This window comes from Hypanus sabinus, chromosome 5, assembly GCF_030144855.1.
Source record: "Hypanus sabinus isolate sHypSab1 chromosome 5, sHypSab1.hap1, whole genome shotgun sequence".
NCBI lineage: Eukaryota > Metazoa > Chordata > Chondrichthyes > Myliobatiformes > Dasyatidae > Hypanus > Hypanus sabinus.
In genome coordinates this window covers 146211430-146236580 of record NC_082710.1, presented here as the reverse complement: position 1 = coordinate 146236580, position 25151 = coordinate 146211430, and the positions used below count along the sequence as shown (strand labels likewise).

Sequence of the window (25151 nt, the reverse complement as noted above, 5' to 3'; positions counted from 1 at the left end):
TAAAAGATACCTCAGTGACAGAACTGAAGGTTTGGACAAAATCTCCAATTTGAAACATTGATTCTATTTCTCACAGCTACAGCCTGACATGCTCACCATTTCCAGCATTTCATCTTTGTTTTAGATTTCCAGCACCTGTCTTTTGTAAACTTTCACTATTCTGTGGAGTTTCGAACTACAAACCCCATTTCCAGAAAAGTTGGGATATTTTCCAAAGTGCAATAAAAACAAAAATCTGTGCTATGTTAATTCATGTGAACCTTTATTTAACTGACAAAAGAACAAAGAAAAGATTTTCAATAATTTTACTGACCATCTTAATTGTATTTTGTAAATATACGCAAATTTAGAATTTGATGGCTGCAACAGACTCAACAAAAATTGGGACAGAGGCATATTTTCCGTTGTGTTACATCACCTTTCCTTTTAATAACACTTTTTAATAATTTTGGAACTGAGGATACTAATTGTTGTAGATTTGCAATTGGAAATGTTGTCCATTCTTGCTTGATGTAAGACTTCAGCTGCTCAACAGTCCATGGTTTCTGTTGTCTGATTCTCCTCTTCATGATGCGCCATACATTTTCAATAGGAGTTAGATCTGGACTGGCAGCAGGCCAGTCAAGCACACCCACTCTGTGTCCACAAAGCCACGCTGTTGTAGCCCGTGCAGAATGTGGTCTGGCATTGTCCTGCTGAAATAAGCACGGACGTCCCGGGAAGAGACATCGCCTTGATGGCAATATATGTCTCTCTAAAATCCTAATATACACATCAGAGTCAATGGTACCTTCACATACATGCAACTCACCCATACCGTGGGCACTGATGCACCCCCGTACCATCAGAGATGCTGGCTTTTGCACCTTTCGCTGATAACAATCAGGATGGTCAATTTCATCTTTGGCACAGAGAACTCGATGCCCGTTTTTTCTGAAAACTAGCTGAAATGTGGACTCATCTGACCATAGTACAAGGTTCCACAGTCTTTCGGTCCATCTGAGATGAGCTCGGGCCCAGAGAACTTGCTGACATTTCTGCATAGAGTTCATGTATGGCTTCCTCTTTGCGTAATACAGTTTCAAGTTGCATTTCTGGATGCAGTGACAGACTGTGTTAAGTGACAATGGTTTTCCGAAGTACTCCTGAGCCCAGGTGGCTATAATTCTCACAGTAGCATGACGGTTTCTTAGGCAGTGCCGCCTGAGGGCTCGAAGATCACACGCATTCAACAGTAGTTTCCGACCTTGCCCTTTACGCACTGAGATGTCTCTGAATTCTCCGAATCTTTTCACAATATTATGTACTGTAGATGATGAAAGACCTAAATTCTCTGCAATCTTGCGTTGAGAAATGCTCCTTTTGAACTGACTAACAGCTCTCTCATGAATTCTGGCACAAAGGGGTGAGCCACGACCCATCCTTGCTTGCAAAGACTGAACCTTTGATGGATGCTACTTTTATACCCAGTCATGATACCTCACCTGCTGCCAATTAGCCTGCTTAATGTGGAGTCTTCCAAACCGGTGTTACTTGAATATTCTGTGTACTTTTCAATCTTATTTTAACTCTTATTTTGTTGAGTGTGTTGCAGCCATCAAATTCTAAATTTGTGTATATTTACAAAATACAATTAAGTTGGTCAGCAAAACTATTTTCTTTGTACTTTTGTCAGTTAAAGGTTCACGTGAATTAACATATCACAGATTTTTGTTATTATTGCATTTTGGAAAATATCCCAACTTTTCTGGAAATGGGGTTTGTATAAGATGAACACATTCAAATGTACAAAATTCTTAGGGTAGATATAGAGAGATCATGTCCCTTGGCCAAAAAGTCCAGAACTAAGGAGTTACTGTATCAAAATAGCAAGCAAGCCAGCTAGGACTGAAATGAGGAACAATTTCTTCGTTTAGAGAATACTGACACTGTGGAATTTTCTAAACAGAAATGTGGAGGCTTGGTCATTGATTTCATTCAAAGCCAAGTGGATTTTTTTAAATTTTTTATTTTTTAAACATCACAGAATCAAGTGATTATGGGGATAGGATGGAAAAATGGTGCAGAGATAAATCAGCCAGGACCTTTCCATATAATTGAAGGATCAAATGGCCTGTTCACGTTGCAATTTCTAATTTTTTGCTAAGCACAAAATTCAGACCTGAATTACATTCACATGAGTACGTTCTTCTGAAATGGTCCATAGTTACAAACACTGTAGACCAGTGCTTCCTAAAGTGTGTGATGTCGACCCCTGGGGAAACTCAATAGCAAGGAGGGCAACTGAGGGATTACAAGATTAATTAAAGAACTAAATTACTTAATATAAACATTTGATCCTAGTGCCTCATTATTGATTATAATTGATACCTCATCTCTTGCTAACATAGCATTTTCTTAGACTTTGCTTGAAGTGCATTACTGTTGCTGAAAAGCATTGTGATACTTCAATCTTTGGCATATCATGAAAAATCTGGACTGAAGAAATGGTGCTATTTCCAGGCTGGCCCGCATATTATTGCCATTCATTTCTAGTAGTGTTAGCTAGTATGATACCCAAACTCTAATCATGCAATGACAATTCCTGGTGCTATTTCCAGGCTGGCCTGCACATTATTGCCATTCACTACATAGTAGTGTTAGCTCGGATTCCCAAACTCTAATCGTGCAATGACACAATTCCTGAGAATTAGGGAATGGTGTTCAATGGGGTAAAGTTCAGAATCTGCCCTTTCAAATGGACTAGTCTCAAGCGCATGGTCCAATTAAGATATTTCTGCCCCACTTTATGTACCTTCAGGCAGAGAGTCAGGTTTTGCCTGATCTATGATGATATCATAACCTTCTCCTCTATGGATCACAGTGCTTGAGGTTGGACTTAAACAATAGGCAACAATGAAGATGTCAGAAGCAGACAAGATGAAAGAGAAGACAATATAGTGTGGAGTATCTTAAGTATGGATTTATATCAACACCAAAAACAGCAGCAGCCAATGTCTGTTGTACGCAAAAACTTATTCAAATGAAGCAATGAAACTGTCCAGACTCATAGAAACAAAGAAAACCTACAGCACAATACAGGTCCTTTGGCCCACAAAGTTGTGCCGAACACATCCTTACCTTAGAAATTGTTAGGCTTACCTATAGCCCTCTATTTTACTAAGCTCCATGTACCTATCTAAAAGCCTCTTAAAAGACCCTACTGTATCTGCCTCCACCACCGTTGCTGGCAGCCCATTCTATGCACTCACCATTCTCCGAGTAAAAAACTTACCCCTGACATCTCCTCTGTACCTACTCTCTAGCACCTTAAACCCGTGCCCTCTTGTGGCAACCATTTCAGCCCTGGGAGAAAGCCTCTGACTATCCACATGATCAATGCCTCTCATCATCTTGTACACCTTTCATCCTCCATCGCTCCAAGGAGAAAAGGCCAACTTCACTCAACCTATTCTCGTAAGGCATGCTCCCCAATCCAGGCAACATCCTTGCAAATCTCCTCTGCAACCTTTCTGTATCTTCCACATCCTTCCTGTAGTGAGGCAACCAGAACTGAGCACAGTACTCCAAGTGGGGTCTGACCAGGGTCCTATACAGCTGCAACATTACCTCTTGGCTCCGAAATTAAATTCCATGATTGATGAAGGCCAATACACCATACGCCTTCTTAACCACAGAGTCAATCTGCATAGCTGCTTTGAGCGTCCTATGGACTTGGACCCCAAGATCCCTCTGATCCTCCATACTGCCAAGAGTCTTGCCATTAATACTATATTCTGCCATCATATTTGACCTACCAAAATGAACCACTTCATACTTATCTGGGTTGAACTCCATATGCCACTTCTCAGCCCAGTTTTGCATCCTATCAATGTCCCGCTGTAACCACAGACAGCCCTCCACACTATCCACAACACCTCCAACCTTTGTGTCATCAGCAAACTTACTAACCCATCCCTCCACTTACTCATCCAGGTCATTTATAAAAAATCACAAAGAGTAAGGGTCCCAGAACAGATCCCTGAGGCACTCCACTGGTGACCGACCTCCATGCAGAATATGGCCCATCTACAACCACTCTTTGCCTTCTGTGGGCAAGCCAGTTCTGGATCCACAAAGCAATGTCCCCTTGGATCCCATGCCTCCTTACTTTCTCAATAAGCCTTGCATGGGGTACCTTATCAAATGCCTTGCTGAAATCCATATACTCTACACCTAATAATCTTCCTTCATCAGTGTGTTTAGTCACATCCTCAAAACATTCAATCAGGCTTGTAAGGCACGACCTGCCCTTTACAAAGCCATGCTGACTACTCCTAATCATATTACACCTCTCCGAACATTCATAAGTCCTGCCTTTCAGGATCTTCTCCATCAACTTACCAATCACTGATATAAGACTCACTGGTCTATAATTTCCTGGGCTATCTCAACTCCCTTTCTTGAATAAAGGAACAATATCCATAACCCTCCAATCCTCGGGAACCTCACCCGTCCCCACTGATGATGCAAAAGTCATCACCAGAGGCTCAGCAATCTCCTCCCTCGCCTCCTACAGTAGCCTGGGTTACATTTTGTTCAGTCCCGGTGACTTATCCAATTTCATGCTTTCCAAAAGCTCCAGCACATCCTTTTTCTTAATATCTACATGCTCAGTCTGCTGCAAGTCATCACTACAATCACTAAGATCCTTTTCCATAGTGAATACTGAAGTATAGTATTCATTAAGTACCTCTGCTATTTCCTCCGGTTCCATACACACTTTCCTACTGTCACATTTGATAGGTCCTATTCCTTCACGTCTTATCCTCTTGCTCTTCACATACTTGTAGAATGTCTTGGGGTTTTCCTTAATTCTGCCTGCCAAGGCCATCTTATTGCCCCTTCTGGCTCTCCTATAATCTTCTAGATCTCTAACATTACCCAACTCTCTGAACCTTTTGTAAGCTTTTCTTTACTTCTTGACTAGATTTATTACAGCCTTTGTACACCACGGTTCCTGTACCCTACCATAACTTCCCTGTCTCATTGGACCGTATCTATACTGAGCTCTACACCAATATCTCCTGAATAATTGCCACATTACTTCCGTACTTTTCACTGAGAATATCTGATTCCAATTTAAGCCTCCAATTTCCTGCCTGATAGCCTCATAATTCCCCTTAATCCAATTAAATGCTTTTCTAACTTGTCTGTTCCTATCTCTCTCCAATGCTATTGTAAAAGTGATCATAATTCTATCTCCATCTCCAAAATGCTCTCCCACTGAGAGACCTGACACCTGACCAGGTTCACTTCTCAATACCAAATCAAGTACAGCCTCTCCTCTTGTAGGCTTATCTACATACTGTGTCAAGAAACCTTCCTGAAAACACCTAACAAACCCCACCCAATCTAAACCCCTTGCTCTGGGGAGATGCCAATCGATATTTGGGAAATTAAAATCTCCTATCACGACCACTCTTATTATTACACCTTTCCAGGATCTGTTTCCCTATCTGCTCCTTGATATCCCTGTTACTATTAGATGGCCTATAAAAAAAACACCCAGTAGAGTTATTGACCCCCTTCCTGTTCCTAACCTCCATCCACAGTCTCCATAGACAAACCCTCCATGGTGTCAATCTTTTCTACAGCTGTGACACTATCTCTGATCAACAGTGCCACACCCGCACCTCTTTTGCCTCCCTCCCTGTCCTTTCTGAAACATCTAAAACCCTGCACTTGAAGTAACCAATCCTGTCCCTGACCCATCTAAGTCTCTGTAATGGCCACCACATCACATCTCCAAGTACTGATCCACGCTCCAAGCTCATACGCTTTGTTCATAACACTCCTTGCATTAAAATAGATGCATCTCAAACCTTTGGTCTGAGCGTGTCCCTTCTCTATCACCCGCCTATCCTCCCTCTCGCACTGTCTAAAAGCTTTCTCTATTTGTGAGCTAGCCTCCTCTTCCCCAGTCTCTTCAGTTTGGTTCCCACCCCCCCCCCCAACAATTCTAGTTTAAGCTCTCCCTAGTAGCCTTAGCAAACCTCCCTGCCAGGACATTGATCCCCCTGGGTTTCAAGTGCAACCCCTTGAACATGTGAAGAGAACACACTGATAAAAGAAACAAGAACCTTGGGTTACTTTCAGTCACTTTGTGAAAACTTTTAGAAATGGGAAACACTTCAAAACATGTTTGCCAGCATTCCACAACAGTGAAATACAACATTTCATTGCTCATTGCTAAATGTGGAGAGCTCCATGGAATTGGAGAAGAACTTATTCGCCGGCAGTAAGGGAGGTTCTGAGTAAAGTTTTACATAAGTCACTAGACCAAATAACACTGGACAAGAAAGATTTTGCCTCCTGGATACTTTTAGGTGTATCTCACGATTTTGGACAGCTGATCATGAAAATTACCATATAATTTCCGTATCATGCACCTTTTCTTTGGGAAATCGCCTATATTTGTCATTTCGATGCATAATTCAATTCAATTAAAATGTTGCCCACAATACAAGCCAAGAAGTTTATCTTGTCCAGGCATGCCTAGATACACTTAGGCAGGGCGGATGCTGCATGGCAGGACAGGTTTTAGAAAGGCAAAGAAACATCACACACACACCATTTTATTCATTGCATATACATGTATATCAGTTTGTGATCTCATAGTTAGTGATCCACCCGCATAGTATATTGGGCGTATTTTTAGTATTTGTGATAGCAAAATATCTCGCCAATGTTGCAACAGCCATGACACTTTTTGTTATACTTGTGGCAAATATACACTGAAATCTCAAAAATGGAGCGCGAGCTCTACTTCGGATGCAAAATTGGCAATCAAGATAAAGCCTAGGCTCCTCACATTTGTTGCATTACATGTGCTGTCAATCTTAGAGCTTGGCTCAGAGGTACTTGAAAGTCAATAATATTTGCTGTCCAGGTGATATTGTGAGACCAGAAGGATCATGTGACACACTGCTACTTCTGTCTGTCCAATGTCTAGTTTCTCCGTTAAAAACAAGAAATCCATTGAACACACCAATTTCCCTTCAGCCATAAGACCTGTACCATATGACAATAGCCTTCCAATGCTGAAGCCACCAGAGTCATGGTGCCCAGAGGAGGCAGACAAAGATGCTATGATACACGAGCCAGGAATGGAAAACAACACTGATGCAGGAACAGATTTTGAACCTTTTATGTCAAGTGAGCATCTGATAACTCAATCTGAGTTAAATGATCTGGTCAGAGACTTGGGCTTGTTAATGTCAAAAGCAGAATTACTGGGTTCAAAACTGCAAGGATGGGATGTGCTGTCATCAGGTACAAACATTTCCATGAAGGATTCAATATTTGAGACAGATATATCCCACAATACCTGATGCCAAGATTAAAAAAGGTATTTTTGTTGGTCCATAAATTAAACAGGCCACCAATGACAGGCAATTTGAAAAACTTCTAGTGGGAGTGGACAAAATCGCATGGAAGGCATTCAAGGATGTTGTTGAAAATTATCTTGGTAACTACAGAGCACCAAACCAAATGCAGCTGGATGACAACATGTTTCAAGCATACAAAACCATGAAGTGCAACATGTCACTATAGAGTCATTTTCTGCATTCCCATTTAGACTTTTCCCTGAAAATCTTGGCAAAGTCAGTGATGAGCATAATGAAAGGTTTCACCAGGACATTGCGGTCATGGAGAAATTGTATCAGGGTAATAGGAATCCAGCAATGCTGGCTGATTATTGCTGGATTCTTAAGTGAGAAGCTGCAGACACCGAAAACAAATGAATATCATCAACAAAACATTTTTAGCTTTATTAAACAACTGCAAAGCATCAGCACTGTTATGCAATTAAACATATTAAATTCAATAAAAGTTAATTTCTTGTTTCTTCAAATTTCTATGTAACACAAGTAGTCTGAAATAATATTTTTGTTCAGCTTCAAGCAGTCCATTATAACCACAGAAAGATTCTGAGGAAGCAATACTTTAAAAAAAAAAATGCCGTCCAATGTAATTAAAGAGCTTCCACTCAGTAACAACTCTGTTCAAAGACAAACAGATGAAATATCTAAGAATGTGGAAGACACATTGTGCAATAGAATAGACTCTGCAGTTGGATCAGTCAACTTTGCTAAGAAACAAAGCTTTGCTTCTTGGTCCTGTTTGCTTCATAAAAGATGAAAGCATGGTTCAAGAGTTGTCATTTACAAGGGGACTAGAATCAGATGTAAAGTGCGAGTCAAGAGTTTTGGGTTGTGGAGAATTTTTTTTTAAATAGAGAAGGACATTTCACTCACCATTTTTCTTGCTTGCGAAACAGATGGAGCACCATCTATGACAGGGCACCACTGAGGGGTTTTATGTTCTTGAAGAAAGCAATACCTAACATATTTACCATTCACTGTGTAATTCACAGACAATATCTTGTCACAAAAGAAACAAGTGATTGGTTGCACAAAGTATTAAATATTGTTATCACAGTGGCAAATAAAATCAAGTCCCATGCACTCATTTCAACTATTTCGAGAGCTTTGTATTGCAAATAATGAACAGATTGAATGCTTGCTGTTGCACACAGAAGCCAGATGGCTCTCAAAAGGAAACTGCCTGAAATGCTTTTATGCACATTTTGAAACTGTGATAAAATTCTTTGGTGACTTGAATGCTTCAACTCCAGAATATTAGGCTACGTCCACACTACACTGGCTAAATCTGTAACCGAAGTTTTTTCTCTTCGTTTTTACCCTCTGTCCACACTAAAATGGCATTTTCCTCCCCTGAAACCGGAGCTTTTCAGAAACGTTGTCCAGGGTGTGTAATTTTGAAAACGCTGCTTGGGCAGATCAGTGTGGACAGGGTAACATGAGAAATCTGAAAACACTGTCAGACGGCAGCGCACCATTTCATTGTTTTCCTGAACACAACTCCCTACACAATCTAACAATTTCAGAACAGACAGCAACAAGACTAAAGCCAGAAGAGTTGGAAATATACTCACCAAATACTTTGACCCATAACTTACTGAATAAATAAGTATACTCTCTTTGCCGTTTTCTGTCCTTGCTTCTATGAAGGTGGTTTACCTATTTATGCAAGTACTTCTCTGACATAGGTGTGTAACAGCCTAATGTAAACCATGGAAATACAAGATAACACTGATGTAGGCACGTTTTATACATTTAACAAGGTGCTTTATTAACACAACAGAGTTAGTCAGTTTTTCAATGTTCATCTACAGCCGGTTCATACTGTCTGTGAACTCCTGGTCGGTTGCCTCCATACGCTCCAGTATTTTTTTTTTAACTTTTAAGTCATCCTGTGCGAGAGCCAACAGCTGCTCGTCGTTTAAGATTTTTAGTCTGTATCTGCACAAATGCACACTTTCACAGCGAGAGTCAACACCAAACATGTCACTTGTATTTGGTAGATGTGTCCTGTGCATGCGCAGGAGGAGGAGATTTGCCGAAATCTCCGTTTCAATGTGGACAGAGATATTTTTAAAAACGCCTAGTATGGGTGCCTATCGTTTTTATGCGAAACCGGTGTTTTCAAAATTATCCTGTCTAGTGTGGATGTAGCCTTAGGCATGACACTCTTTATTTGTCTGAACTACTCACAACACTTACAGAAATGAATTTTCAATTGCAAGGAAATGATGTGAATCTTATCAAAGTCCTATCAATTGTCTCCACATTTCTGTCAAAGTTAACCCTATTTAAACAACATTAGCTGTCACAACCTTTTCCAATTTCCAAGCCTCTCTGAGTTGGAAGAGAAAGAAAGAGTAGCTTGATGATGATCTTCAAATATACTGTGCCCATCTGGGTGAGCTGTAATCCAGAAAGATTTCAGAATTTCTCTCGATCCAAATTCCAGGTTGTGTAATAAATACATTCCTAAACAATCTTAATGAGAAACTAACAGGAAGAATGGAGGATGAATTGATCTCACAACAAAATAGACTTTGAGCTGAAGTTGTGGTTCAAAAAAAATCACATCAAAACTTTTGGTTAAAGAAAGAAATTTCTGATCATTATGCTGCACTGTAGAAAAAGGTCAAGTTGGTTTTTTCTAACATCAAATTTAGTGGAGCATGGTTTCAGTGCAGGCACCCAACTTCTTTCAAAGCAATGAAACAAACATCAATGACGGATCGTGGGGATCTGAGACTCCTTCTGAGTGACATTCAGCCTGATGTTGAGAAGTTGATATCACTGCACCAAGCCCATGCATCTCCTTGAAAGGTGAAAAATCAGTGAAGTAGTGAGTAGTTGGACTACAAATGTATGCTCTAAAATTGTTGAGGAGAAAACTGTTTTTACTGTATTAAATAAAAACTATAATGGCTTTTGATTCTTTATGTCATGGTCAAAAAGGGAGAGTATAGTGCTGGGGATGTGGTCTGGGAGACAAAGCCTAAAGAAGTTTGAGAACTACTGCTGTAGACTGTGCTGGTTGAATTATGTTATAATTTCAAAGCTAAAAGAGTATTGAAGATTTTACAGAAATATATGGTTCACATAATGGCTAACTGAGCACACATTGTGTTTCTTGTAGAAATACTTTAAGTTGTAAGTGAAAAGGATACTGCTGTTGTGCAGCTCGTGGAATTTAAATAAGGACTGAGCAACTACAGTGCCCTCTAGAGTACATGTCCTTAATTGGAGAAGGATATGAAATAATTAACATTCTACTTTCATTGCACAAGATTCTGGGATTATTTTAGACTCCAGTCAAAGTGAAAAATCAAGAGTTAAAATGTACAGGATTGAGAAAACTTTCAAATAAAATTGTAGATACTTTCAAATAGGTTACAACATAATCCTTTCACTTCTGCAATCTTAAACTAACTTTGGGACCTGTTTCTTAGTTGTTTGTGCAATTTTGGTTTAGTTTCCAGGACAGCAAAACCCAGATTTAAACAAGGGTCACTGTTATTTTGCTGACACCATTCCCATCCAAATTTATCAATCTTCCCAACAGCAATTCATTGTCCCAATGAAACATATTGGAAGGCTAAGCATTCATCATCATGGGCAAGGGGAGAAAAATTCAACACTTTTGGTAAGGTTCCTAAACAGAAGGATCCAAACGATGAATGAAGAATATAATTTCTGATTACTTCAATTTCCCCCTAGAAAAACAATTCACTAATTCTTATTCAAGTTATATCTTGTTCAGTTGAGACTAAAAAGGACAGCAACCAAGTGTCTATAACTATCCAATTATAATTCAGTTAGATGACCTGAATAAATAAATGATAAATAATCAGTAAAATGCCCTTATTGACTGACTAACCAAACTAGTCAGCAATCAGAAAGCAAACTCTGAGCAGTGAACTAATGCAGCATTGGAGAAGGTTTATACTTTTTTGTTCCTGCTCAAGCTAATTAGCAAGAGCTTCATTGCTTTCCCTTTTGGTGTTCGTACTGCAGTCACAGCAGGGTGGTTTTGCCCAAGGCACTATTTTTCTGGAGCTAGAAACGGTAAGGCAAATGCATATCAAAATTCTTTAAATCTTACGTTTTGTTTTGGATTGTCATATTGATAAAGAGGGAGTAAACCAAATTTTTATATTTAAACTATCCTTTTATACAAGCATGAACACAAGAGATCCTGCAGCTGCTGGAAATCCAGACTAACACACACAAATGCTGAAGGAACTAAGCAGGTCAGGCAGCATCTATGGAGAAGAATAAAGAGTCGACAATTTAGGGGCAGGACACTTCATCTTGACTGCTTTTATATATGCAATTTACTTCAATGACATGTATTCAGAGCTTTTGAAAACATATCAAATTTCAGAGACCTGTGTGGGGATACCTCACTCCTACACAATAACCACAGATCTTTTATAACATTTACTATTCACAATTTTAAGGAATAACTGCTGAAGTTAAGGAAGTAAAATATTAACCATTTCTCAAACTCAAACTTACTGAAAAGTAACATCTAAACAACAGTTAACGTGCCTAAAACAAAGCTCAGTTGAAAGTCCAATTCTAAGTTGGCAAAATTACTTAATAAAAATGTTTGTTAAGTATCATGATGTTAATATTTATACACACAAACATGCTTATGATTTTCAATATAAATTTACTTGCATGACCTGTCTTATTTTTAAAACTTGAGCGGAAGCAATACACTTATTCATGTATAGTAATTCATGACAATGTCAACTGTTTGCTTTTATAAAATAGACAAGAGTAAGACTAATTAAATTTGATAAAGATCTTTAAAAGGATTAACTTTGAAATGACCCATTATACAGAATTATACAGTGAGCAAGTTAGTGATGCAATGGTGACTTGCGCAATGTTAGTGACATTCCACTTATGAGAAATCTTACTCAAGTAGATCAGTCACACCAGAAATTCCTCGCTTCTAAGCTTCTGAAGAGCGATACATTTAATGCTAAAAAATATACTGCTCCTCCAATCTAAAATAGTTGAGAATCTAATCGTAGTCATCAAAAGCACATAATGAATTGAGCGAATATATTACATTTAACAGTTTAAATGAAAAAAAATGATAGTGATGAATTTTGTAATTGGATAGAATGCAGTTGGACAATATGGCCCAAAAAATGGCAGTGAGCAATCAGCTCTAATTGCAAGACAGTACATTTTATGATATAAATCTGTAGCCATATTTGAAAATAAAGGCAAACAGCCTGTAGACGTGCTGATTTGCACTTTGATTTTGGAAAGCATCATGTACGAGTATACTTTTAAATGTAATTACTGTTGTTTATTATGGGTGAATCGCTTAAACTTTTTAACCTGAACAGCAAATTTCAATTGTGGATATCTTCTGATTCTGGCTGGGATATTACATTTATTTTGTGGCTGTGCTCTGACTTTGGACTCTGCATGGAAATCTTATGATGAAACAGGTGGTTGCTCAGCAGTTACTGTACATTGGAGAATCTGCTCAGATCCTGGCGTGTGTTATACTATGGCGCAGGATCTGCAGGCACATTCTTTGGAATGAACTGTATGGCTGTGAAATATTTTATGTTAAGTTATAATGTGAAGGCTTTTTTTTAAATTTTAAAGTTTTTTTGCATAACTTCTTTCTTTTCTGAATGGTAGGTGTTGCAGGGAATGCCAGGAATATTCAAAAACTTGACAGCTTAGATACTTGGCAAAGCCAGGGAAGGTGGCTTGTTTTCTTCTAAGGGTACCTAGCAGAGACTTGCCCTGACCCAACAACATAATGCACAAGGTTCAGGTAATCCCTGGCTTGTTTTAACTAAAAGAAAATCTGCTGTATTGATTTGGATCTAGCAAGTTGGGGATTGTGTGGCACACACTTAAGTATTTCTTGAAAAGTAGGCCAAATTAAAAAAGTTACTCCATTGCAATTATTTACACATTTTGCTTAATGTGCATGAATCCTGGTTATGAGTTTAAAACTTGCATGGAGTACAGAACAAGACAGCATGGATACACATCCTTTGGCTCACTGAGTCCCGACTGACCAGTCCCCACCCTGCCAGGACTAATTTTCTGTGTTTTGCCCACATCTCTTGAAGCCCCACCCCTTCATGAACATACCCAAGTGCTTGTTAAATGATCCTACCTCACCACTTTCTCCAGCTGCTCATTCCATATACTCACCACCCCTGGCCTTTATAAATCTTTTCCCTCTCACCTTAAATCTATGCCTCCTAGTTTTAGTCTTGCTGCCTTTGATAATTTTAAATACTATAAAGTCACTCCTCATTCTCCTATGTTCAAGGAATAAAGACACAGCCTGGGCAATCTCTCTCAATTCAGGTTCTCCACTCCCTGCAATAACTTTGTAAATCTTTTATAGACATAGAAACATAGAAAATAGGTGCAGGAGTAGGCCATTTGGCCCTTCGAGCCTGCACCACCATTCAGTATGATCATGGCTGAACATCTAACTCGGAACCCTGTACCTGCTTTCTCTCCATACCCCCTGATCCCTTTAGCCACAAGGGCCATATCTAACTTCCTCTTAAATATAGCCAATGAACCAGCCTTAACTGTTTCCTGTGGCAGAGAATTCCACAGATTCACCAGTCTCTGTGTGAAGGAGTTTTTCCTCATCTCGGTCCTAAAAGGCTTCCCCTTTATCCTTAAACTGTGACCCCTCGTTCTGGACTTCCCCAACATCGGAAACAATCTTCCTGCATCTAGCCTGTCCAATCTCTTTAGAATTTTATATGTTTCAATAAGATCCCCCCCCCCAATCTTCTAAATTCTAGTGAGTACAAGCCTAGTCAATTCAGTCTTTCTTCATATGAAAGTCCTGCCATCCTAGGAATCAATCTGGTGAACTTTCTCTGTACTCCCTCTATGGCAAGAATGTCTTTCCTTAGATTAGGGGACCAAAACTGCACACAATATTCTAGGTGCAGTCTCACCAAGGCCTTGTACAACTGCAGTAGAACCTCCCTGCTCCTGTACTCAAATCCTTTTGCTATGAATGCCAACATACCATTTGCCTTTTTCACCGCCTGCTGTACCTGCATGCCCACCTTCAATGACTGGTGTACAATGACCTTACGCACTTTTTCCAGTTTAACCACACCTTTCCTATAAGAGTGGCCAAAACTGTACTAAGTTCTCCAAGTGCAGCCTCACCAATGACTGACACCACTATAACATAACGTCCCAACTCCTAAACTCAATGCCCAGAAAGATTGAAGCCAGTGTACTTTAGCCTTTTCACCACACAGTCTAACTGTAATGCCATTTTTAACAAACTGTGCACTTGTGCTCACATATCCCTCTGTTTCATTACACTCATTTGTTCATAGCACACGTCCTTCACTGGTTTGACATTGCAAAGATCACCTTACACTTATCTGTATTGAAACCCATTTACTACTCTATCTGTCACATGTACAGTGTAAAAACACAGAAATGTGTCAAATCAGATCAGCGAGGATTGTGCTGGAGGGAGCCTATGCTTCCAGTACCAATATAACATGCCTACCATATATCTTTGGAATGTGGGAGGAAACCCACGCAGTCACAGGGAGGACGTAGGAATTCTTTACAGACAGTGGCGGGAATCGAACCCCAATCAGTGATCACTGGCGGTGCAAAGCAATTTCACTAACTTCTATGCTACCGTGATTAAGATCCTTTTATATATGATAGCCTTCTTCAATATCAACAAACTTGATTAAGCTTTGTGCATTTGCATCCAAATCATTTATATAAATAATGAATAAAAGTGTCCCAACACAGGTCCCTGTGGCACACCACTAGTTACCAGCCTCTATTATGAGAGAAAAAAGATCTTCAACTACTTCCTATTTACCTAACCATGAGCCAATTTTGATCCACCTATCTAGTGCTTTCAAGATTTCATTGGGAGCTTCCAGACCATGAACATAATTTCTAAAATCCAAACAGACAATATCTTCTACCCTAACCTCTTCTACCTTTTTGGATACTTCAAAAAGTTCAAAGGTTTGTCAAACATAACTTCCCATGCATAAAGCCATGCTGACTCCTCCCATCCAAATGCTAGTAGATCCTGCCCCTCAGAATTCTCTCCAATAACTTTCCTATTACTGATGTCAGGCTGACCAGCTGTAGTTCCTTTGCTTGTTCTTGCTATCCTTTTTAAACAAGGGAAAATCATTAGTCTTTTGAAACTTCATCAGTACCTAATAATGAAGCAAATATCTCCACAAGGGTCTTGGTGATTCCCTCTTTCACTTCCCACAAAGCTCCAGGATGTATTTGGTCAGGTCCTGGGGATTTAGCCACTTTCATGCTTTGAGATGCAAATATCTCTTCCCTGGTAACAAGAACACCCTCTCAAACATCTCCACTTGCTTCCCATGTTTTCCATATCATTCCAAGTGTTCCCCATTTTATGACAAAATTGGTTTAGTTCCTTTGTTGCAGCTAATATATTTCAATTTGGGCCCAATGCATTTCGATATACTCTCACGAATTTAGTGATAATACAGATCTTTGCCACTGAATAATAAAAATGCAATATTGAATGCAATTTTTTGCCCAATCATAAAGGAAACAATAAGACTAAAGTCTGGGATAAAAATGGAATGAATTCACATTTCTGCCATGGTGCAACCTGTGAAATTTATGAGATGTGCACAAAGGTACAAGAATCATTTGGTTACTAATTCGCAAAAAACACTAGTGAAATAGATTTTCAATACTCACCACCATAACTTTAACCTTAGTTAAATGCAAAATATTCTAGTGCATTTCTACATTGTTGGTTGCTTAGTCACCGACTGTCAATAAGGATTGTTTAAAGGAAAAACAACATTTTTTTCCCAGCCATAAGCTCCCTGAGAAATGGTTTTAGATACACATAGCATGGTAAGGCACTGCAGAGAACATCAAGCCAGATCAAGTTGGTGGCAAATTTCTGACTTTGACAAGTGTTAATGAATCTATTGAATTTGTACAATATAAGATCACTTCCTGCTCTTAGCCAAAATATCAAATAAATGCAATGCAGTTTGTCACAGTTGGATTGTACATATATATGCCAGTCCTCTATCATTCACGTCATCCATACACCCATTAAACATTCAGGTGAGAGGTGCGAAGGAAGAAATTGAGAATAAATGAAACAAAATAACATGAATCTGACTGAATCATATGCAATATAAAAGCTTTTCACTGTATCTCATACAAGTGAAAATAAACCAATGTCAAGATTCATCAAACAATGATTGGTCACTACATTAAGTCCTCCCACATTAGTTGTGAAACTCCTGTTTCATTTCCTAAACTGGCACAGCTCTCATCCAATTTTCCCTGGGTGACTGATAATTCAGCAAACCTACAGCCAATTCACTTGGCAATACACAAAAGACGTCAAAGCTGATAGGTTTGGAAGAACGGACAATGGAGATTGTAAATGTGAGGGAGACAGTGTAGCGGACAAGATAACAGCGTCCGAACATGTGGAAATAAAACAGAACGTAATCAAGCTAGTGGGGAGAGATTAAAATCCAGTTTGGTGCAGAGAGGGGGAGGATGCCCTCTCCCTCTCAGAATTTGATTTATTATCAATGACATATTGTGAAATTCTTTTGGATTATACACTAAAATATTATAAATCAAAAATAGTGCAGAAAAAAGGAATTAATGTCATGGGCAGCTCATAAATCTGATGCCAGACTGGAAGATGCTGCTGTCTTCTTCACTACCTCCCAACCCTCATCGGCCTCTGACTCGCTGCCCTCTCCCACCCCAGACCGGCCCTGACTCGCTGCCCTCTCCCACCCCTGACCGGCCCTGACTCGCTGCCCTCTCCCACCCCAGACCGGCCCTGACTCGCTGCCCTCTCCCACCCCAGACCGGCCCAGACTCGCTGCCCTCTCCCACCCCTGACCGGCCCTGACTCGCTGCCCTCTCCCACCCCAGACCGGCCCTGACTCGCTGCCCTCTCCCACCCCAGACCGGCCCTGACTCGCTGCCCTCTCCCACCCCTCACTGCCGCACACCGGAGCCGCTGCCCGTTACCTGCGTCTCTGCACCGCCTCGCCTCCGTCTCGAGCTCCCGCAGTCGGTTGACAGTCAGCTGACCACCCACCACGCATGCGCACCCTGCCGAACTGTAAGCGGCGGCGCTAACGAGGGCACTCAATTTCTCACAATTAATTTTTATTTATTTTTTAATTCCTCATAAAGATTAGGCTTTGAACGTGTACGCAAATGATTACTAATACATTATTTTCTTAAAAGAAAATGATATTTGGGATGCAATAACAACGGGCGTGACGTCAGCTTAGGTGTCTTCTAACCCGAATTATGAAAATTATTCATTATGAATACAATTTAATTTAAAGATTTGATTATTTGTCAAGGTGAGACGTTTTGATCCGATGATCGGTTTCATTTTCCCGTAAGATAAACTCTTTGGGGGGGGGGGAAAGAGAGAAATCACGGTCACGTGATAAGCGTTTTCCCAACAAATCCCTTTTCTCTTTAAAGCCGAAAAACATAAACATAACGATTGTTCAAATACAGTTGATGAATCTCCACTATGTGAAGATAAACGAAACATAAAGCAGGAGAGTATTAAAAGATGCATGGTTTCATTTTTTTCGCTCTTTTAACTCATTAGTGCATTGAAGCCAGTTTAAGGGACGTATCAAAAGAGATAAACATAAAAGAAGATGCAAACGGCTGCGAATCATTATTTCTGCGAGATTTGCTGTGTTCGGCTCGATTCGGGCCGGGTCGCTTGGAGTCGGCGAGACGCTTGACTCCGTCCGACAACGCTCGAGCCAGAATTGTTTAGATTTGAACAAATCATTGCAGATCCTGGAAATCTGAAATAAAACAGGACACGTTGGGAATATTTAGGAAGTTATGCAGCGCTTGTGGAGACAGAAACGAAGTTAACATTTCAGGTCGTGACTTCCGTTTGTGTTTGTTTCGGAAAGACTCGGGTTCCGTTCGGCAGGACTCGGAAAATCTCGGGTACGTTCGGATGAACTCGGGATCCGTCCGGCCGGACTCGGAAAGGTTCGTGTCTCAGTCGATGAGATGCGAACGGAGTGTTGGCTCGGAGGTGGGGTCAGAGGTCGGAGGTGAGAGTGGGTGGCGCGGAGCGGAGGGAGCGCGGTGAGTGGCATGTGTTAGAGGTTGAGGAGTCGGGCGATTACCTTCATCCCCTACCCCGCTCAGTTAACAGGTGAAGACGGACAAGTGCCCGCGCACCATGAAGGGGTGAGTGAGTGGGCCCATGGGCCCGTCCTGTCGGGCGTTCATTCGTGGCGGGAGTTGCGCGCTGAGTTCATAGTCAAGTTGTTGAAGTGGAGGCCTCGGGCCGCGGCCGCCTCGGACTGTGCAGCTCCCGGCCTTTTCCTGCTGTGACTCGGGCGCTATCTTCATCAATCCCCGAGAGGCAATATTGCCGCCTCACAAAAATCTTTCTTTACCATAGTTATTTTTAATGGTCCCCAAAGGACTCCCAAGAATTGGCCAAATTTGCTGAATTTGGGATCTACGCTTTTCATCTGTTGTTTGTACCTGTGTACGTCGACATGCTTGAAGTTTATTATATTGTTTACTTTTTTCTATTTTTACATAACTGAGCGAGACTGTATTTTTAATATCACTTTGTAACTGTTCATCAGTCTGTTGGAGGCTCGTAAGAATGTGGAGCGTATTCATTAGCATTTGGTTATTTTATATTACATTTTGGAATGGCTGATGTGAAGTTTCGGTATAATTATGTATCATTTCATAATACTGTTAAGAAAGTTGAAAAAACCCTCAAAAGTACTTTCTTTTCTAAAGTAGGAACAGTTTCTTTTTTTCGAGGGAGTAGTTACATCAAAGCAAAGTTTGAGAAACTTAATAGCTTAAACACGTGGAAGTTTGAGGTTATATGACAGGCAATATAAATAGAATGTTTTTTTAGCTTGAGGGATTAGTAAAATTCTGAATTGCTGATTTATATTTAAATTTAATATAACATCTACTGCGTATGCATTGACAACATTCTGCCACCTGTAGCTTACTGGTAGGCCCTGTTGTTTCTGAGCTGGAATGTTAGGGGCTCACATCTCACTCCAAAGACTAAGTGCAAAACATCTAGGCCAATTTTCCAGGGCTGTGGGGTACTCTTCTGAAGGAGGCACAATCTCTTGGTTGAGTTGTAAAAGCCCATTCATCTTGTTGCTCCTGGGTTGTTATTATAAATGAGTAGTGGACTAAATAAATGTAGGGCAATGCTTGTTCCCTGACCAACACTGCAAAAAGTTTTCTAGTCATCACAATATTGCTGTATGTGAGATCTTACTGTGTAAACTAGCAGCTAGTATTTTATTCCTCCAGTAATAATAACTTTAAAGATGACCTGAGATTACTGAAAGTATTATAATAGTCATTTGTTTATCCCCTTCTCTGGCAAATGAAGCTGACAACTGTGTTGACAGCTTTGTGGTGTGTTGATTTTGATGAGTTTTATGAATTATATATCCATTGCATCAATAAGTATCTAATAATTATCTACCTTTGCCCCTGCTTTAGCTCTGCTGCTGATGCCCTCTTACCTTTTAAGCTATTCCGATGCTCCTGGTGGGTAGGGGAGTACTTCTTTCCTACTTCAAACATGAAGTAATACAATTAAGCTGCTGATACCTTGACTTCTATTATGTTTCCTGTTGCTGACCTACACAGCCTCTTGGTTAAGCAATCCATTTCAAAATTTTCACTTTTGTTCTCTGCCTTCTCCCCGCTATTTATGCTGTTTCGGGACTGTACTTTATCTAAGCTTAGAACATTGAACTTTTGTGTTACTGCTGTATCATTGTGATTTGTCTTCTGCTACTGTTGTCCAAAGTTCTGGAACTTATTTCTGTTCTATTAATAAACATTAATAAACTCATTTACTAATCTGTCTTTGTGTAACTGGCCCATTTGGATTCCCAGCTTCTATGCAATTTAAATCTTTAACTGGGTCATTAGTAGGAGGACTGCATTGATAGTGAACCCTGTACCAGGCAGCAGAAGATCAACTGCAGTTCCTGTTCCTCGTCATACCTGGGGTAACAAACCAGTTCCATTTTTACAGACATCCATGAGTCAATTTTGTCCATAGGTTAGAAATTGCACAACAATCACTTTGTAATACCTCTACAGAATTGCAGTGATATCAAAAGTGCATAAAACTGATCGATTACTAGAAGTGCAGAGAGAGGAAAATAGTTCTGATTTTGATAGGAAGGAATTTATCTACACATGTTACACTACTGAATTTAGTATGGAGCTTGTTCCTATAGGGGTATCTGTAAGTCAGGTGTTGACAGCCCATGGATGGCCTGTACTGTACATCTAGTGGAATGTAAGTTTTGTCACTTTTGAACAACTTGTGTGCTTGAATAGGAATCATTTCCATGGTAGCTTTTTGGATGAGAAACCTGACTGGTCCCATTATCCATGAAACTGCTCAGTAACAAATAGTGTTTGCAGGAGAAGTGATGAGAGAGTGAAAAGCTTTGCAAAGTAAATCTGCAAAAAAAAATTAATCCATACTCATTTTGGATAAATCATAATCAGTGATCAACACTGGAATTTCATTTCTGAACAAATGAAAGCTAAATAAATTCAGAGTGCTTTTTTTTTAATTAAAGTCCCTCCTTGGCACTGGTCTTTCTAATCTCTATTATCCAAAATCTGCACTATTCCAGTTCTAGCATGCATAATTTCCTTTTCCCTAACCTCCCTACATTTCCATTACTAAGACTCTTTGGAACTCCCGTTTGCGTCTCTCCTTTACATTTTGAATATCCTTGCAATCTGCATGTTGATTCAAACTGAATCTCGTTCATCATAACGTTTCCTCTGACCTAGCATCAGTTTTTATTTGATTTTGTTTATGTGAAGTGTGTCATCTTGTGTTTAGTTAAATTGGATGCTATCGTTCTGAGACAGTGGTTAATTACTTAAGAGGACATAATGAAACACATAGGAACGAAGTTCAGACCACTGGTGTATTTGTTTAATATGAAGCTGAGTGACTTTGTTTAAAATGAAAGAGCACAAAAACTTGATATTGAGACGAGTTAATTGAAGTGCTGAAGAGAATGGTGTTATGTAAGGCATCATGTTACTTGGAATGGATTTCAATAAAAAGTGCTTAAATTAGGGAGGGTGTGGCATATGGTGATTGCATTTAATACAGCACCCAATATAATTGATCAAGGTGTAATTCTGTATGAAAAGATAATTTAAGAACCATTCCATTCACCACTTCTTGATTTTGTTAATAGGGTAAGCAAGAATCAGATGATAGGAATGACATGGGTAGCCCAAAATGGATACAATCTATTATCAAAGGTGTGAAAGCAAGTTCACTGCATAAGAAATGGGCCACCTTGACCAGTTTGTTCATTTGACAGGAACTAGAAATAAAACTGTGGTAATAGCACATCGACATGGGGGATTGCAGAATGTAATCAGACCTCTTGCTGTGAAAGGCTTCAGATGCAAGAAATACGAGCTATTGGAGGATTAGGCTACTTGACGCAGCAGTTAACACATTTTGGATCATTTATCCAAGAGTAACCATGTAGGAAACACTAATGAATGGTAGTGACCCAGGGAGTATTATGGAAAATGGGTTACAAGTACATAAACTTAAGGATCTTGGACAACTTGAAGTGCTGGGAATAGTATTGGTGCATTTAAGGGAAAGCTGAGTAAATACAAATGGATGATAGGGTATGTTGATGATTTAAGCCATGGCAGGGTGCAAAAACGTTGGCAGGTTCAGTTGAAATGCCTGTCCATGTGCTGTAAATGTACTAGATATTTAGAAGGTGAGCATCATTTCTATGGTGGGTGACTTGTGTAAAAAGCAAGCAAATAATCCAGGGAGGAATTCCAGATGCTATTATTGAACGATAAAAAAACATAGGATGAGACACTGTGGCTGCCATTTTGGCTGCCACTTGACTATCTTCCTGGGGTATTGATTAGCTTCTCTTTATGTACTTGCCAAGTATTTGTAAACATTTCTTTCTGCTGGCAAAGTTAAATCTGCAAATTAAACAAAATTGCTTAAACGTGTGGAAGAGAAAGTGATTATGAGGATCACAAGAATAAACCACTTATCTTTCCAAGGCAATTCTCCCACACTGTAAGAACATGACTTTATTTCATAGACTACCTTTGCATTGAACATTAACAATGTAGTTTTTCTTTCAGTGGGAGTCCCTGGCCAGTCACCTTTCATTGCACATTTCTACCTTCCAATTAAGCTGGTGGGCCTCTGCAGTCCATGTGCTGAAGACGCTCAATAGTGCAGCTGAGCTGTGTTTAACACAACAGTGTAAAGCAGTAGCAGTGCATTTTCAAGTTGGCATGATGTGGAACTGGAATTGATGGCACTTCCTTGCCCTTCTACCTGATGAAAGGCAATTTGAGAGGTGTTTCTAAAGAGGTCCCAGCGTGTTGCAGCTGGGCATTTCACAGATGGCACAGATTCAATCCTGTAGATGATTGAGGTTTATTGGTCTTGTGTGCTTTCATCCTGAGAGTCCAAGATTCCGTCACCAGGCTTGAGAGGGTCAATAATTTTAAATTCCTTGGTGCCATTATCTTGGAGGACCTGTCATGTACCCATCATATAAACGTAATTGCAAAGAAAGCACGACAGCACCTCTACTTCCTCAGGAGTCTGTGGAGATTTGGCATGTCATCAAAAATTTGGACAAAATTCTATAAATGCAGTGGAAAGGGTATTGACTGGCTGCATTATAGCCTGGTGTGGGAACACCAATGACTTTGAATGGAAAATCCTACAAAAGGTAGTGGTTGTAGCCCAGTGCATCACATGTAAAGCCCTCCCAACCACTGAGCACATCTACGTGAAATGCTGTCACAGGAAAGCAGCATTCATCATCAAAGCCTAGGCCAGGGGTCGGCAACATTTACCACTGAAAGAGCCAATATGGACCCATTTCCCACAGAAAAGAAAACACTGGGAGCCACAAAACCCATTTGACATTTCAAATGAAATAACACTGCATACAACGGTTTTTTTTGCCTTTATGCTATGTATAAACAAACTATAATGTGTTGCATTTATGAAATTGATGAACTCCTGTAGAGAAAACGAAATTACATTTCTGTATGCAATAAAAACATTTTGAACTCCGAAAAAAAGACGTTGGGTTGAAGGTTACTCCATAGATAGCCTACCTTGGATCGAAGAATTAAAAGAACCGCGCGCATTGGAGGGTGTCAGGCATTGGCAGTGGTGATGTATATTAATAGCGATAAAAAACACGTTGTAGCGGTGTAGTGCTACACGCAGCGCTAAAATAAAGACACTGCAGTCAAAGGTAACTTTATTTGAACTAAACAGCCTTGATTTAAAGCCTCCCTCAACCCGTCCCCATGGGCGCGGATGCTCCAAAAGACACGTACTCACAAGCCCCCGTAGGCTATCTCCCTTAGCCGGAACGGTGGCTAATTGTGAGCCGGTTCGGATGTGCCAGGAGATGGGGTCTCCACAACGTTTTTAGATTGTACAAGATCACCATAATCTTCAAATTTTGAATTACATTTCAAAAACTAACAAACTAAGGGGAGCCGCAGCACAGAGATCAAAGAGCCGCGGGTTGCCGACCCTTGGCCTAGGCCGTACTCTTTACATGCTGCTGCCATCAGGTAGAAGATACAGATATCTTGGGGTTCGCACTATTGGCTCAAGAACAGTTACTACCCTCAACCATTAGGCTCTTGAACAAAAGAGGATAACTACACTCATCTATTGAAATGTTCCCACAAACAATGATCTCACCTTAAGGACTCTATTTTGTTATTTCATTTTCTTGAGTTATTGCTATTTATTTATATTTGCATTTGTTGTTTGCTGTCTTCTATGCTCTTGCTCTTTCATTGATCCTGTTTACAGCTACTGTTCTATAGATTTGCTGAGGATGCCCACAGGAAAAGAATCTCAGGTTGTGACATGTTTGTACTCTAATAAATTTTACTTTGAACTTTGTGGAAAACTAGCTTTTGCAAGAAATGTTCCCTTACTACATTGCAAAATGTCATGATTTCTAAAAAAAATACTGAATATGTTGAGTCCACGACTTCCCTACATGTGTGTTCCTCTGCTCCATCTTAAATTTTAACTATTTAACTGTTTTAAATGCCAATACCTACCACACTGATTTTGCAGTAGTCAGTATCAGCTCTTGGGGCCATCATGTTCACACTAACTTCCATCCTTTCTTACGTATGGGGCACAAATCTGCTCACAGTCCTCTGACCAATGCCTTATAAAGCATAAGCGTTACACCCTTGCTTTTATAATTCTGGTCCTTTCAAAATGAATGCTTACATTGCATTGCATTCCTTGCCTCTGACTCAGCCTGCAAGTTAATCTTTAGGGAACCTGCACGAGGACTCACAAGTCCCTTTGCACCTCTGATTTTTGAATTTTCTCCCCACTTAGAAAATAGTCTATCCTTATTCCTTCTGCCAAAGTACATGACCATATACTTTGCCATTACAGATTCCAGCTGCCATTTTTTTTTACCCATTCTCCTAAACTGTCTAAGTTCTTCTGCAGATTCCCTGCTTCCCCAAAACTATCTGCTCCTGCAGCTATCTTCATATCGTCTGCAAACCTGGCAACAAAACCAT

General features: G+C 40.0%; 2 protein-coding genes across 5 annotated transcripts in view; one reads left to right on the top strand and one right to left on the bottom strand.

Annotated features, from left to right (window-relative positions):
• atp6v1ab (ATPase H+ transporting V1 subunit Ab) overlaps window positions 1-17606 on the bottom strand; it is a 45818-nt gene extending 28212 nt beyond the window's left edge. The window contains exon 1 of the mRNA XM_059970555.1: window positions 17499-17606. Coding sequence (XP_059826538.1) covers window positions 17499-17575 — 77 coding nt within the window. The 5' untranslated portion in view covers window positions 17576-17606. The remainder of the gene's footprint in view (window positions 1-17498) is intronic.
• Window positions 17607-18456: 850 nt separating this feature from the next.
• naa50 (N-alpha-acetyltransferase 50, NatE catalytic subunit) overlaps window positions 18457-25151 on the top strand; it is a 50924-nt gene continuing 44229 nt past the window's right edge. Inside the window, exon 1 of one of the 4 annotated variants that reach the window (XM_059970559.1) lies at window positions 18457-18605. In XM_059970559.1, coding sequence (XP_059826542.1) covers window positions 18472-18605 — 134 coding nt within the window. In that variant the 5' untranslated portion in view covers window positions 18457-18471. Of the gene's footprint in view, window positions 18711-25151 lie in introns of all 4 variants that reach the window. The other 3 variants (XM_059970560.1, XM_059970561.1, XM_059970562.1) reach the window with 3 other exon arrangements.